This window comes from Apium graveolens, chromosome 11 (genome assembly GCF_009905375.1).
Source record: "Apium graveolens cultivar Ventura chromosome 11, ASM990537v1, whole genome shotgun sequence".
Lineage (NCBI taxonomy): Eukaryota > Viridiplantae > Streptophyta > Magnoliopsida > Apiales > Apiaceae > Apium > Apium graveolens.
Genome location: NC_133657.1, coordinates 193,275,993 through 193,291,044, shown reverse-complemented (window position 1 = coordinate 193,291,044; position 15,052 = coordinate 193,275,993). Strand labels below are relative to the sequence as shown.

The 15,052-nt window shown below is 37.1% G+C and overlaps 2 protein-coding genes across 2 annotated transcripts; one reads left to right on the top strand and one right to left on the bottom strand.

Moving 5' to 3' along the window:
• Positions 1–289: 289 nt before the first annotated feature.
• On the bottom strand, positions 290–2,516 carry LOC141696373 (uncharacterized). Its single transcript, XM_074500523.1, has 3 exons — positions 2,229–2,516; positions 1,001–1,395; positions 290–821 (listed from the first exon to the last, which is right to left on the bottom strand). Exons 1-3 carry the CDS (start codon positions 2,514–2,516, stop codon positions 290–292), a joined length of 1,215 nt encoding a protein of 404 aa, XP_074356624.1.
• An 8,524-nt stretch (positions 2,517–11,040) lies between these two features.
• Positions 11,041–14,657, top strand: LOC141697689 (ethylene-responsive transcription factor RAP2-7-like). Its single transcript, XM_074502188.1, has 9 exons — positions 11,041–11,703; positions 12,034–12,066; positions 12,162–12,191; positions 12,289–12,376; positions 12,477–12,622; positions 13,000–13,103; positions 13,185–13,318; positions 13,582–13,674; positions 14,233–14,657. The coding sequence occupies exons 1-9, from the start codon at positions 11,204–11,206 to the stop codon at positions 14,479–14,481; spliced, it is 1,377 nt and encodes a 458-aa protein (XP_074358289.1). The 5' UTR covers positions 11,041–11,203; the 3' UTR covers positions 14,482–14,657.
• Positions 14,658–15,052: the final 395 nt, after the last annotated feature.

Below are 15,052 nucleotides of genomic sequence, written 5' to 3'. Positions count from 1 at the left end.
CTTGGCCATTCCCTTGAGGGTAGGCTACAGATGACTTCTTGTGCCGGATACCCCGTTCTTGAAGGTAGGATTCGAATTCTGAACCAACGAACTGTGGTCCATTGTCTAAGACCAGTACTTTCGGGATCCCGAACCTCATCAGAATGTTATCCATGAACTTGATGCAATCTTGCTGGTTTATTGTTCTCATTGCCTTTGCTTCTACCCATTTTGTCATATAATCAATTGAGACTAGTAAGTACCCGAGGCCTCCTCTGGACCTGGGGAAGGGTCCCATGATATTAATGCCCTATACAACAAATGAGATTGGTGACAAGACTGAAGAGGGTATGACTGGGCTCATCCGGGTGACATTGCTGAATAACTGACATTCCTTGCACTTTTTCACAAATTCTATTGCATCCTGGTGAATAGTTGGCCAGTAGTATCCCTGTCTTATGATTTTGTGAGCTAGGGCCTTTACGGACACATGATCCCCGCATATTCCTTCATGAACTTCCATAAGACAGTACTGTGCCTCTCCTGGGCCTATGCACTTTAGGATTGGGGAGGAGAATGTCCGGCAATAGAGTATACCCTCTTCGATGAAGAATTTTGAAGCTTTTGCTTTTAACCTTTGAGCCTTCCCTTTATCCTCCGGAAGCTCTCCCTTCTCCAGGTAGTTAATAAATGGAGTCATCCAATTCGGACTGTTGTCTATTTCCATGACCTCTTCAGACTCTATGCTCGGTTTCTGCAATTCTTCGAAGTAGACGGAGCAATCCAGGTCTGATGAATTTTGAACAAGTTTAGATAGTACATCAGCTTCTGAATTCTCCTCTCTGCATATTTGGATGACTTGGGTTTTTGGTATAGAGGCGAGGTAGCTTTGGACCAAAGCCTAGTACTTGGCTAGAACTGGATCCTTGGCTATGTACTCGCCATTTGTTTGCTTTACCACGATCTGGGAGTCGCTGTAGATTTTGAGATCCTGGATCCTGAGTTTCTTGCTAGCTTCAACCCTGAAATCAAGGCCTCGTACTCTGCCTGGTTGTCTGTTGCTGAGAAGCCAAAGGAGATTGCTGTTTGGATTATGAATCCTTCTGGGCTCTTTAGGATGAGCCCGACCCCTGATCTTTCATTGGTTGAAGAACCATAAACTTTGAGAGCCCAGGCTCCTATGTCTTGATCAATGTTTCTTCCAGGGCCAATGCTCATGGGCACAGGCTCTTCTTCGGGGAAATTACATTCTATGATGAAATCAACTAGAGCCTGGGCTTTGATTGCTGTTCTTGGAATGAAACTCAAGTTGAACTGACTAAGCTCAACTGCCCAATTCACCAATCTTCCTGAGATATATGGCTTGTGTATTATCTTCCTTAAGGGTTGGTTAGTTACAACCCATATCTCCCTTCCCTGGAAGTAGTGTCTTAGCTTTCTGGATGCTATGACCAAGGCAAAATCAAACTTTTCTAGCCTCGGGTATCGGGTCTCCGCATCTTTTAGCACTTGGCTCACATAATAAACTGGTTGTTGTTTGCCGTTCTCTTCCCTGATCAAGGCTGCTTCAACTGCCAGGGCCCCTGCTGATAGGTAAAGGGATAGGGGCTCCCCGGGCTGGGCTTTGGTGAGCACGGGGGTTGAGAAAGGTATCTTTTGATTTCTTCAAATGCTCTTTGGAATTCTGGGCTCCAATTAACTTCTCTCTTATTGGTTGCTCCTTTTAACAGGTCAAAGAAGGGTAGGCATCTCTCGGCTAACTTTGAGATGAATCTTCTGAGTGCAGCCAATGATCCTGCTAGCTTCTGCACGTCTTTTTGTGTTCTGGGAGGCTTCATCTCTTGGATTGCCTTTATCTTTTCTGGGTTGGCTTCAATTCCCCGGTTGCTTATCATGAATCCAAGAAATTTTTCTGCCCCTACTCTGAATGTACATTTTTCTGGATTGAGCCTGAATGAGTGTTTTCTTAAGTTGTCAAAGCATTCTCTCAGGTCTCCTATATGCCCGGGGATGCTTGTAGACTTTGCAATCATGTCGTCGACATATGATTTCAGGTTCCTTCCAATCTGGTCTTTGAAGATTTTATTTATTGCTCTTTGATATGTTGTTCCCGCATTAGTCAATCCGAAAGGCAGCATCACATAGGCATAGACCGCCCTGTGGGTGATGAAGGCTGTCTTTAGGATATCCTTGGGGTTCATCTTGATCTGATTGTACCCCGAGTAGGCGTCCATGAAACTTAGCATTACGTGCCCGGATGTTGCGTCGATCAACTGATCAATATTCGGAAGGGGATAGGGGTCTTTGGGGCAGGCATTGTTCAAGTATGTGTAGTCGATACACATTCTCCATTTCCCGTTTGCTTTTTTCACCATCACAACATTTGCCAACCATTCCAGGTACTTGACTTCGCATATTATTCCGGCTTTGAGTAGTTTCTCAATTTCTTCATCAACTGCTTTCTGTCTTTCTGGGGCAAAATTTCTTCTCTTTTGCTTGACTGGTTTCCTCTCGGGGTTGACATCCAAGCTATGCATCGCTATTGATTCGTCCAACCTGGGCATGTCTCTTGGGGTCCAAGAAAATATATCAAAATACCCTTGGAGTAGTGATACCAGGTCTTTTCTGAAATTAGCCTCGAGCCCGAACCCTATCTTTATCTTCTTGGAAGGTTCGCTTGTATTGATCAGAATTGTTTCCGTTTCTACAGCGGCCTCTATCTTGGATTGGTCCATATTTGATACCAACTGTTGGATTCGGGCCTCTGTATTCTTTTTCATGTAGATTTGACCCTGGGTTGTCATCTCATTTTGGTTGCTTTCCCCTACTTCAATTGTTTCAGGGTTGGTTGCTTGTACAATAGGGTTGGTTTGGCCAAGGCCTAGGCTCAATTCAATCCCTTCTGTGACTTGGATGCTTTTCTGCTCTTCTGAGCTTTGTTTGGTTGCTTTTGGGTCTGAGAGGGACTCTATGATCTGAACTTCTTTTCTCGCATCATCCCTTGAGTGGGGGCGATGTTTCTTGATACTTTACCGTTTCCGGAGCACCACGGCCTTTCTCTTGTTGTCTTGATGAGTTTCGGCCATTACCAGAGCCTTGCTATAACATCTTTCAGCTACCTCATAGTCTCCCTTGATTTCTCCTACCCCGGTTGGAGTTGGGAATTTGATTTTCAAATGTGATATGGAGGTGATTGCTTGGATCCTGGTCAGGGCTGAGCGCCCGATTATGCCGTTGTAGGATGAAGGAGTATTGATCACGTAGAACTTTATCACATGGGTAACTTGGTTTGGGCCTGATCCAAATATGATTGGCAAGTATAAAGTTCCCTGGATCGGGACCAAGTTGTTCCCGAACCCATACAGAGGGTCCTCTTGGCATTCATTGGAGCGTACGCTCCCAAGCTTCATCCTATCCACAGTATGCTTGAAGAGTATGTTTACTGAAGATCCATTATCAATTAGCATCCTTCTTACTTCGTTGTCAAAGATATCTAGTGTTACAACCAAGGCTTCGTTGTGATTCGGGTTGACTCCTTCATAATCCTTGCTGCTGAATGAGATCATCATCTCCGGGTAGGATTGGACGGAGAACACCTCATCTCCTGAGCCCGGGCTCCTAGGGGGAAAGTGTGACCCTCTTAGGACCACATTTACTATATTCTTACCCTTCCTTTGCCTTTCTTCTCTTTGATTTGTCTCCCTTGAGATGTATTGATTCAGGTTGCCTTTCTTGATTTGATCTTCAATGAAGTATTTTAAAGAGAGACAATTTTCAGTCTTGTGCCCATAGGTTTCATGATAGTCGCATTGCCTGTTGTAAGGCCTGCTCTCTAGGGGAGTCTGCATTGGCTTTGGAGGATAATATAATGGCTTTCCCTTGATCTCATTCAGTATTTCTTCCCGGGTCCTGTTTAGTGGTGTCCACTCTGGCTCTTCCCTAGGCTCCCTTGCCTGCCTAGGTGGACCGGGATCGCTTTTGGGTTCTGTCTTCGGACCCAATCTTTGAAATATTGGAGTATTTTGTACAACATTTGTCTGCTGGGTTTGGTTGCTTTATTTGAACTTTTTCTCCTGATGGTAACCCCCTTTCGGTTGGTCATCAAAGATTTGTTCCTGTTTCCTCCATTCCGAGTCATTCTCATCGCCTGGAGAACGTCTGTTTCTTTTATGAACCGGGCTGCCATAGAATAAGTAACGGCCAAGCTTTGGGGCTCTTTGTTTATCAACTCCACAATATACCTCTCATTGTGTTCTGGATCTAGGTTCCTTCCAAATATGCTTAGAGCCTCCCTTTCATCGAGATTCGAAACTTTGTTGATGGCTTCCTAGAACCTCCGCATATAGGCTGAGAGTGTTTCGTTATCATACTGGCGGATTGTCTCCAGGTGGCACATGTGCATTTCATGTATTTTATTGGCTCTGAATCTTTTAAGGAAGGCTCCTCTGAATTCTTTCCAGGAGTGGATGCTTCTTGATGGGATTCTGCTGAACCATCTTTGAACCCCCCTTTGAGGGTCGAGGTGAAGAATCTGGATTTCGTTAAGTCATTGTAATAATATATCTGAGCTATTTGTTCGAAGTAGTTGAGGTGCTCTTCCGGATCCCCCAATCCATCGAAAGAGTCGAAGTTGTAGTGTTTGAGATTTTTCTGTCGAGGGATGGCTTCTAGGGAGTGACTGAAGGGCGTGAGGGTCTCCCCAACTTCCAACCCGGAATCTTTCTCCATTTTTCTCTGGAGCTCGTAAATCATGTCTTTAAGATCTTTCTGGCCCTCCTCTTCGTCATCAGAAATGAGTTCGGGGGTAGGGTCCCTCCGAGTTCTTTTGCCTCTTGTTTTATCTAGGAGCCTCTCCTCCTCCAGCTGTATTCTTTTCTGAATTTTTTGCTCCAGCTTTGCCTCTTCTTCCTTTCTTATCTGTTCTCTGATTTCTTCTAACTTTTTCTTTCTGGTTGCTTCTGTCTCCTTCTTACTAGGCTCTTTTTGATTCTTCTTTGCCTTAGCCCCAATTCGGTCGAAGACAGATCTCCTGGATTGCTGAGAGTCCCCGAACTCTTCTTGCTCATCATCTTGTTCAAATTCTATCTGAGCCCGGGCTTGTTCATCTCTGTAGAGCCTGATTGCTTCAGCAAGTTCATGGCTTATTAAGTTAGCCATATGCTCCTCTGCAACTGGAACATTGGTGTACTTGTACTGATTGAGCTCTATGACATTTCTAGCATCCCTGACCGGGGTATGCTGCGTCAGTGGTTGCTCCTGGAAGGTCTCCCTCTCTCCTCCAGGTTCTTGAACTTGAGAGGGGTCTTGATCCTGAATATGGGTACTGGCGGAGGGCCTACTAGCTGTACAAACAACTGACCAAGATTTGAGGCTACAAATGTGGATCTGAGGTTACTTTTTTGCAGATTACAAAAAATTTCCAGAATAACAACAAACAAACTTTCTGGGCTTTACTAACAATAATACTAAAAAAGGATAGCAGGCTCTAGAACACAAAGAAAATATGCAAGTTAAAGCAGTTCTGGGTTTTAAAACTATCAAGACTATTAAACCCCAGGCTTGAAGACTATCAAGATTATCAAACCCTAAACAACCAAAATTAACAAACAAGAGCGTGCTCACACAAACGTGGCCTAAAGTAACGAGTGCACACAAACGTGGCTAAAATGAGCATTCATATTCAAGAAAGGTTATGGTTGCTTGTGTTCTTACAGCCTTAAAAGTGGACTCTCTCAAGAGTTTGCTGATGAAGATGAATCCAGGGGCACCGAGACCCAAGGATGGAGCGCCCCTCCTTCTAACGCCAAATGATAACTTCGGTGAGCGGGCGACTCCGTCCGACGCCGTTCCTGGACCTTCAGGGTATAAGTGAGGTGTAGCTGCTGGTTGGGCGCCTGCAAAACAACACCGGAAGGGGGGTTTGGCTCCTACGGCGCCTCCGTTGTAAGAATAAGAACATGGTTTTGGAGAAGATGAAGATGTATGTATGTAATGGAAAGGCTGCTGTGTGTGTATGAATATATGAGAGAGAGTGAGTGTGCAAGATTGTGTATTTTTCCAACCCCTAAACCCTTCAGCCTTGTGGGTATATATAGCCCAAAGGTAGGGTTTAGGGGTAGTTACCTCTAAATCTGGGCTATTGGATCTTGGGAGCGGAGGACGCCTGGCTTGAGTGGATCGCTTACACGTGTCTAGGGGAGGACCACCTCCAGAGTGTCCCAACGGCCTTCTGACACGCGCCGTGCTTGTCTGGTATGTTGGTTGTTGATAGCTGTCATAGTCACGTGCCCACGTGCCCTTCCTTGGCGGGTTGTGGGATGTGCATGTGTTTGCTGGGACCCCCCTCATGGTGGTCTGAGCCCTGATCCGGATCCGGGTAGGCATTAGGTCCGGGTTCTGAATTGGATCCGGATCCAGGTCATGGGACGGGCCCGGGCCTAGTCTCTCCATTTGATTGTTCTGGGAGAGGGGGGTCTCGGTCCATCGATCGAGCCTGGTATCCTTTAGATCAAAGTTGAATCCTAGTCGGGTCTCTTATACCCTATCACTACTTTTGCAAATGGTACTATAAAAAGTGTTGCACCATTCTTTATCTTATTAATGCGGGATAAACCCACACAACCCATTTTAAACTATTAATTTAATTGCAATTTCTATATGGATTATATTAAGAAAATGATTTAGATTTCAACTTAAAAGTTTAAGTTCTAATATCAATGATCAATTTTTGACAATTAATTTTAAAAAATTGCATCAAAAACATGTGTAAATCATATTTCAAATTTTTCATAGTTTGACATAAGTAATATCACTTATGGAACAAAGAAATAATTTTTTTGTTGTTGTTAAATGCGTAGTCTTTTCAAATTTGAATAATATTCATTTAGAGAGATTTTCATTGTTTACTTACTATTCAATAGAATTTGTTCGATCTATAAAACATGACAACTTTCTTGCAAATCTTTGTGTGCCCATTTAGAGGATACTTGAACAGTTGAACGGTCTACATTTGGCATCTGCTGCCACTACCATTATTCCCTCCACAATAGAACGGGGTTTTGCCCTTCTCTCTCTTTTATTGACACCCTCCTAGCTGGTTTAGAGAAGGCTTATGAGCTCCAGATTATAAGTTCAAATCTGTTAAGAGATACGAATTCGTGGGTATGACTTACGAGTGTGCTAGTGGTCATCAGGATTAGTTGAGATACGTAAAAGTTGGTGCGGATACCGGATTAATAAAAAAAATTAAAATTATTGAATGTTTTTTTAAATTTATTTCATAAAACAATTTTGTTAGAAAAGTGCCTAAATGAAATATTATTTTTCAAAATATTTAGTCAAAATTTCATATATTGATGAATCAAATATTTTTTTAAAATTTAATTTTGAATTTAAATATTGCTGGATCTTACTGTTAGAAGCCTCAATCTATTCGGGTTGATTTCAAATACATGTCGACTAGACCCGACAACGTTCCATGTCGTGTACAAGCGTTCGGTGTACTTTCGAGTTTTTGTGTACTAAACCTTAAATCCAAACCCGACCCGGATTTGCATTCGTGTACCAATTTGGTGACACTAACCCGGAACTAATATATTCGTGTTTACCCGTTTTAGTACACTAAAGTACACGGATTATATACGAAAAATATTAATTGTTAAAAAATGCAATAGATAATTAAATGGTGAAGTAGCCACTCACGTAGTCAAGGAAAAATGAAATATATTTTAGTATTTATAAATATATATATATATGTTATTTAGAATATGTAAAATTCATATTTGGTATTTAGTATATATATGTAAAATATATATTTTCAAAAATTTAATTATTTATTTATTTCGTGTACTTTCGTTCCGTGTCGTGTATCTATATTGGAAACCCAAACCCGACACTAATTATATTCGTATTTTTTTGATGTTTGTGTACCAAATTTTCGAACCCAAACATTAATTATTCGTATCGTTTTGTACCGTATTCGCGTATAGTATACCAATATTATCAGGTATAATGTCGAAAATGGTTGACTTGTCTGATTGTCTAAAAGGTTCATTTTCCTCGAACATTGTTGTTTGCTGTAGATTTCATCTTTTAAACCATCGCCAGATTACAACAGCTAATATTTCAAACTCATGGCATGCATTGAGAATTTAAATGTTGGATTACAATTTTATTCTATTTTATATCCACTTGTGGGTCTCTAAATGTGCATTTTCATCATGTATGACATCACCTTGTATCAGGTTTGAACTCCAGTGCTCGGAGAATATTCTAATAGTTGCCTCAAAAATATTATAAAATATAATATGTTATCAAGTTAAAACATGAACTTCAACAATAAAACATAATATAGAATCATGATAAATAAATATTGATAAATGAAAAATCTCGTCAAGTTAATTTATTTTGGTAAATAATCTCTTTAATATAGAATCTATAAGCAAATTTATAAAGACAATGTATTTTTAATATTCATAAATGAATAATCTCTTTAAACAAATAAAATTTTATTATTCCGAATTTATTCATTTATCGAGGTCTAATCATATTTTTATTCCTTATTATTACTTTTTTTGACACCTTATTTTATATTATTATAATAATAATATATTTGAAATATAAAAATAGATGGAAGAGAAAAGAAGGGCGAAAAATGATATAACAATATATTTTTATTATTAAAAGTAAAATAAGGCTCAATTAATACTGCCTTAAAAATAGGACATTCCAGAAGTGTTATAGTATTTTAAAATATATTTAAATCATTAGTGGAGTTATGTTTTTTTGTTAATTACCCAAAATTTTGATTTGAACTTAAATGTCTCAAAAGCATTCAAACACCACTGCTCATCTATTCTTGGTAAACAAAAAAATAATTAAAATAGCTTAATATTTTTTTCATCTCAAATTAGTTATTTGATTCGATTTCTACACATTATTTAAAATGCCTTAACTGTATATTTTTATTAATTATTTTAATATTTTTATGAATAAAAATTTAAAATTTAAATTTTATCCATAATTTTATTAAAATAATTTAAAAAAATATACGGTCAAAATCTCTAAATATACACATACTAATTTGGGACAGAGGAAGTAAACTACAATTTCTTAATCAATTAACAGAAGATGCTAGAACATGTTTTGGAAAACAAAACAAAGTTCTTCAAATGGTAGAAGTCCTTAGGAGGGAAATTAGGGAAATAAATGTGATTAAACAAGCTTAAAGATGGAGTTAAAAATGAAAGAAAAAATTAACAATATAAATATATTAGTATATATCAATTTGAAATTCCTAATCAAGTTCCATTTTAAAGGTTTTTCATATAATAATGTATATTAGTGAGAGAATTTTGAATCACAAAATAGTTGTGAGAAGGACTCTGAATTTGATATCTTGAAAATGATTGGTGATGTAATGTTAACATAGAAAGAGGATGGAATGGTAGCCATAGGGTTGCTTGGCCTTTGACTAAAGCGAAAGGACAACCTTTTGCCATTTGGAAAAATATATAACTTAAATACACTTTATAAAAATGGGTTGAGTTCTATGGAGTCCACCTTTTTATCGGAGTCCTCGGAGTCCATTTACGTTCTGCAAATAAAATATATTGTAAAACGTGTTATTTTGCAAAACATGTTACACAAATAGCATAACTTCAACAAAATCATGCAAATATCATATATTTACGGTACAATATGTATGTTCTGCAATATGTTCTGCAACATGAACATTTATGTTCTGCAAACTAAATATGTTTTGTAGAATATATATTTTTGCAATGTTCTGCTTGTAAAATGTATGCAATCTACAAGATTTTTGATAGAATAGTGATGTTTGTCGAAAAATAATATGTTTTGCAATATTTTAAGCTATATTTTAGTTGCAGAACATATATGGACTCCGAGGACTCCAATTAAAGTTGGACTCCATAGAACTTTACTCTTATAAAAATATATAAAACAAGTGACTCATTTGTTATTATTTCACCGTCCATATTCATTTATACTCAAGTATGAAATTAAATATATAAAAAAACACAAATTTGTGAAATCTCAATTTTGAAAAATACTCTTGAAGAAATAGGCAACATTTTTACAAAATTTATACTTAATATCAAAAAATTATAATAACACATAAGTACGTATGTGATTATTTTTAAAATAAAGTGTAATACAATACTCAAATAATTAAGGCCTCCAACATCCAATATTTAACACAACTATTTTTATATATTAAATTTTTATAAATATATTCTTTTAATATCAAAATTTAGGAGAAGTCAAACAATGGAAAGGGTAAATAAAAGTACTTAGAATGAGTAAATTAATGAAACAAACAACTCATTACCTATGAACATATCTGCGTAGTACAACGTAGTACTTCCTTAAGAATGAAAACAAACGACACTTATAATCTAACTTTATTTCCTTTTCTTATTGTCATTGACAATAACTTTCCTCTTTAGCAAAGCTATTTCTATGAATTAGTTTATAGTCAATTGTTGTTTGGGACCACCTCATGTATAAACAAGGAAAATATGCATACAATAATTGCAAGTGGTCCTTTATTAAATACTCCCATTTTAGGATATGTGTACACCACTGGTTGTTTATGTTCAGAGATATCAATGTTATCTTCGTCCATTTTGGTGTGTTTGTAACCAATAAGAACATACCACGTCATCCCGTTACCAGTTATAGATATAAAATGTTTGTTTTCTTTTTATTACAACCTTAGCTAACATCAATGTTACTTTCAGGAACCATCAAATTTTGTAAATATTTACATTATTATTTTTAGTATTGCATAATTTACGTAATATTATTTTAAAAAATTATTCATCATTCTAGTCATAATTTCAAATATTTTAATCCATGACTTTTAAATATTATAAAATATTAAATGGAAGCAAATTAATAAAATACCAACATAACTAACAAAAAAATAAATTTTAAACATAATTTTTAATTAAAATCTTCATTAATTCAATTAACATTTTATTTCCAAAATATCTTCCTCGTAGTCTTGTTGCTCAACTAAAATATATATGATCCCCACAAGTGGTGTGGAGTAAAATGCAACTTATAAGCAATCCTACATACTTGTAATTCTCCTCTCATATACTTGTCTTAAAATCTGCACTTTCATTTGCAACACTCGGATCATCCAGATCCGATCTCTTTATAAATCCGAACCGGTTTATTACAAGAACATACAAACATGTTGGATCTTAATATAGACACAATCTCAGTTCAATACAAAACTAATGATCACCATAATTCGGTTACTCCAAATGTTCTAGAAGCTTCTGTTTCCGACACTTCCGTCTCCTCCGTTGTCAATGTCGACGAAGCTCCGGCGAGCACCGGCGGCGACGCCGTCGACTCAAACTCCTCATTCAACTTCAACATGATGTTTCAAAAATGTGATAGAAATGTTGGTAGTTCGCCGGAATTGCAGCTTTTTCCGGTGATCGCAGGTGAATTGAGTAACGAAAAGGCGTCGTCGAAGTCGTTGATGAGGCCGCAGTGGTTGAACTTATCGGTTCCTGAGGTGCCGCTTGATTATCGGTTGAAGAGAATTGAGGAGAAGCCACCGCCGGTGGTTGTGCAGCCAGCACCGGCGGCGAGGAAGAGTCGGAGAGGACCGAGGTCGAGGAGCTCGCAGTATAGAGGTGTTACGTTTTATCGGAGAACTGGTCGTTGGGAATCACATATATGGTATTTTCTCCATTCCTATTTATATGTTATTTTCGTCAAATTAACTAAATTTTGACCGTAATTTTGTAACTGTTGATCGGAGTTTATATAAAGTGCTATGCAAGTCATTTCTATTTATAGATGTATAAGTCATGTATCAAATGTCTATTTATGTATACATGATGGATTGATTGTACTTTAGTCTATATGTGTTACTGTATTTTCTACTTAGTAATATGATGTGAAATAAAATTGTTCACATTAATAATTGTGATTTAATAAGTTTTGGTTTAGTAATATGTTTTAATTGGTGATCTTTTTTCCTTTTCTTTTTTTTCATAATTTGTGTAGGGATTGTGGGAAGCAAGTTTACTTAGGTAAGCAGTTGATTGTGTCTAAAATGGTTTTAATTTAATTGATCTACAAATTTAATTTGTGTTTAATGAGTGTTTTTCTTGTGGTGTTTGTTAAATTTATAGGGGATTTGACACTGCTCATGCTGCAGCTAGGTGAGAGAGAGTTTATTTTAATGAATAAAATTTTGTTGAAGAAGTTAATGTTATTTTGGAATTTTGGGTTTGCTAAAATTTGGATATTGCAATTCAGAGCTTATGATCGGGCTGCGGTTAAATTTCGGGGAATTGATGCTGATATCAATTTTACGATTAGTGACTATGAGGATGATTTGCAACAGGTAATAGTAACAGAGATCAAGGTCTTCTTTATTAATCCAACATGATATTTGAATGGTAAAGTTCAGAATTTGATGTAAGTTCGTATAATTTGATCTACAGATGAAGGACTTGACGAAAGAAGAATTTGTCCATATTCTCCGTCGCCAGAGTAATGGATTCTCACGCGGGAGCTCAAAATTCAGAGGGGTGACCCTGCACAAATGTGGCCGCTGGGAAGCTCGAATGGGTCAACTACTCGGAAAAAAGTGAGATTCACAGTTTTAAAGTGTTATTGTTAGTATTAGTTAAATGATGTTATCGCAATCAAAGAATGTATGCTATTGTATTGATTTGTGTCTTGAACTATGATATGGCTATTGGGAATGTGTTCTACATTCTGGATGGTTTATTAGGGAGTTCCTAAATTTCCAAAGAAATAATCGGAAGCCTTTTTATCCACTAGATTACAATGCTTGATTGCAGGTATGTGTATCTTGGACTGTTCGACAGCGAAATAGAAGCTGCAAGGTCCTTGTGATCACAATTTATATTCCTTGAAATGAGAATAACTCAACTTTATAATCTCAGCTTCTTCTTGGGACTATAATCCAACAAAATCTTCATTTTCGTTTTTGTGATCTAGGGCTTATGACAAAGCTGCAATCGAATGTAATGGACGAGAAGCAGTGACTAACTTTGAATCCAGCACCTATGAAGCCGAAGTTACTATGTCTAACTATATAAAAGGTACAAGTCAGACATAAGTTATGTTCAAGATATCAATGTAAGGATTTCTTTGTTAACTTTTTATCTATTCTATGGGTGCAGACAAACACCATGATCTAGAATTAAACCTTTCCATCCATTCCCCTTCTGGAACTTTGAAAGGGAATGATAATATCAGGAGTATGCAACTCCATGAAGCAACTTACGAATTGACGAATAGTGGGAAAAGATCAAAGGTGAATAGAAATTTCACTTCCCCTATCATCTTTTAGCAACATTAGATATTTTGATATTTCATTACTTTGGTCTGTTAACAAGAACATTTATATTATAAAAAAACAGAACATTTTAGACATAATATCTAATTTTCATACTAGTATTCACTTAGATGCCTTTAAATTTAATGGAACTAATACCATTGCATAGGCTGAGCCCTATGTGAATTTCGTTCAGTTTGGTTAACCTTTTTTGTCCCTTGTCTTATCTCTCTATTTCATAGGTCGAAAGCTTTGTTTCTGCTCCTGCAACAGTGGGATCGAAACAGCATCCTACTTGGCCTGGCATATATGCTGGATTCTCTGCAAACTACGAGGTAAATTTTTGTTTGTATATATATCATTAAATCTTTGATTGGTCACTTGAGCACAATAGTTGTAATATGTTTACTGAAGCCAATCATTATACAGTAGTGGACTAGCAGAAATTACATCAAAAAATGGTTAAAGATACTACTTAGGTTTGCAGATGGTTATTAACTTATCTGGTCCTTTTTCAAAAGTTGTAAATGTATATTTATTTGCTGCATGAATACATATACCTTCATCTATAGCCTCTTATAGAATTTCTTTCAGAAATTTTCCTTGCTCTTTTTAGAGTCCGTGATCCTATTAAACTTGTTGGATAGGAAGTAAATTGCCACATGATGGACATATATAACTGTGAGCGAGTATATTTCGCCTGCAATCTTATTTTCTACTGAAAACTTAATGAAATTGCAGAAAATGTAGTGTTCAACCCTTGTGATTTGTGAATGTCACATTTCTGGTATATAAGTTAATGGATTTAGCTAGGGATACATGGAGTAAATCACCAGTTCTGGTCCTTTAGTTGTCCCCGCGTATAATGATGGAGATGTATTGTTGTTCCACAGGAAAGGGCAACCAGAAATCCAGAAGGCGAAGCTGGTCCTTCACTAGGATTCACCAATTGGGCATGGCAAATGAATGGCCAGGGCATTGTCACCCCTGTACCAGTGTTTTCAACTGCAGCATCATCAGGATTCTCTTCTACAGCCCCGCTATTTTCAGGCACCCTTCTACCACCAAACGCCCAAAACAAGAAACTCTGCCTCTCGTCCCCTGCCAATGGATCTCCCTTATATTATGGTGGCAAAAACTGAAACAATTCAGCTGCTACAGCTAAAATGCTTGATGTTCCATTATCAGAGGTCAGCTTGTTAGAATAAGCTATTTGTTGAAACAACCAAGGTCTGTAAAGTTGGAATTCATTCATGTAAATTATACATGTAGCATCATCATTGATTGATATGATAAAATTTTAAATTCTATTTTGTAACTTCTGATGGACATATAATTGCGCATAACTTCAACTCGATTTATATGATCATTATCCGCAGCGATTCAATCTTCTTGTGTTCTGGCTATTAGATCATCTGCAATGGTGTTGGCCATAATTGGTTGCTAAATTGAACTGTAGGACAATATGAAATTATACTTCAATGGTATTGACTATATTGGTTAGCTATATTTTGAAAATAATATGTTATTAAAATTTTATGTTGTTATAAATAAAATATATTACTTCAATATGACAATAAATGGTTAATTTTTTTTACAAATTTCTTAGAGCATCTAGGTGATATAGCATATATATATAATTATAGAAATTGTGTAAAAATAAATTGCTCTCCACTGGTACATTCCCATTAGTTAAAATTTTAGCCAAGCTCA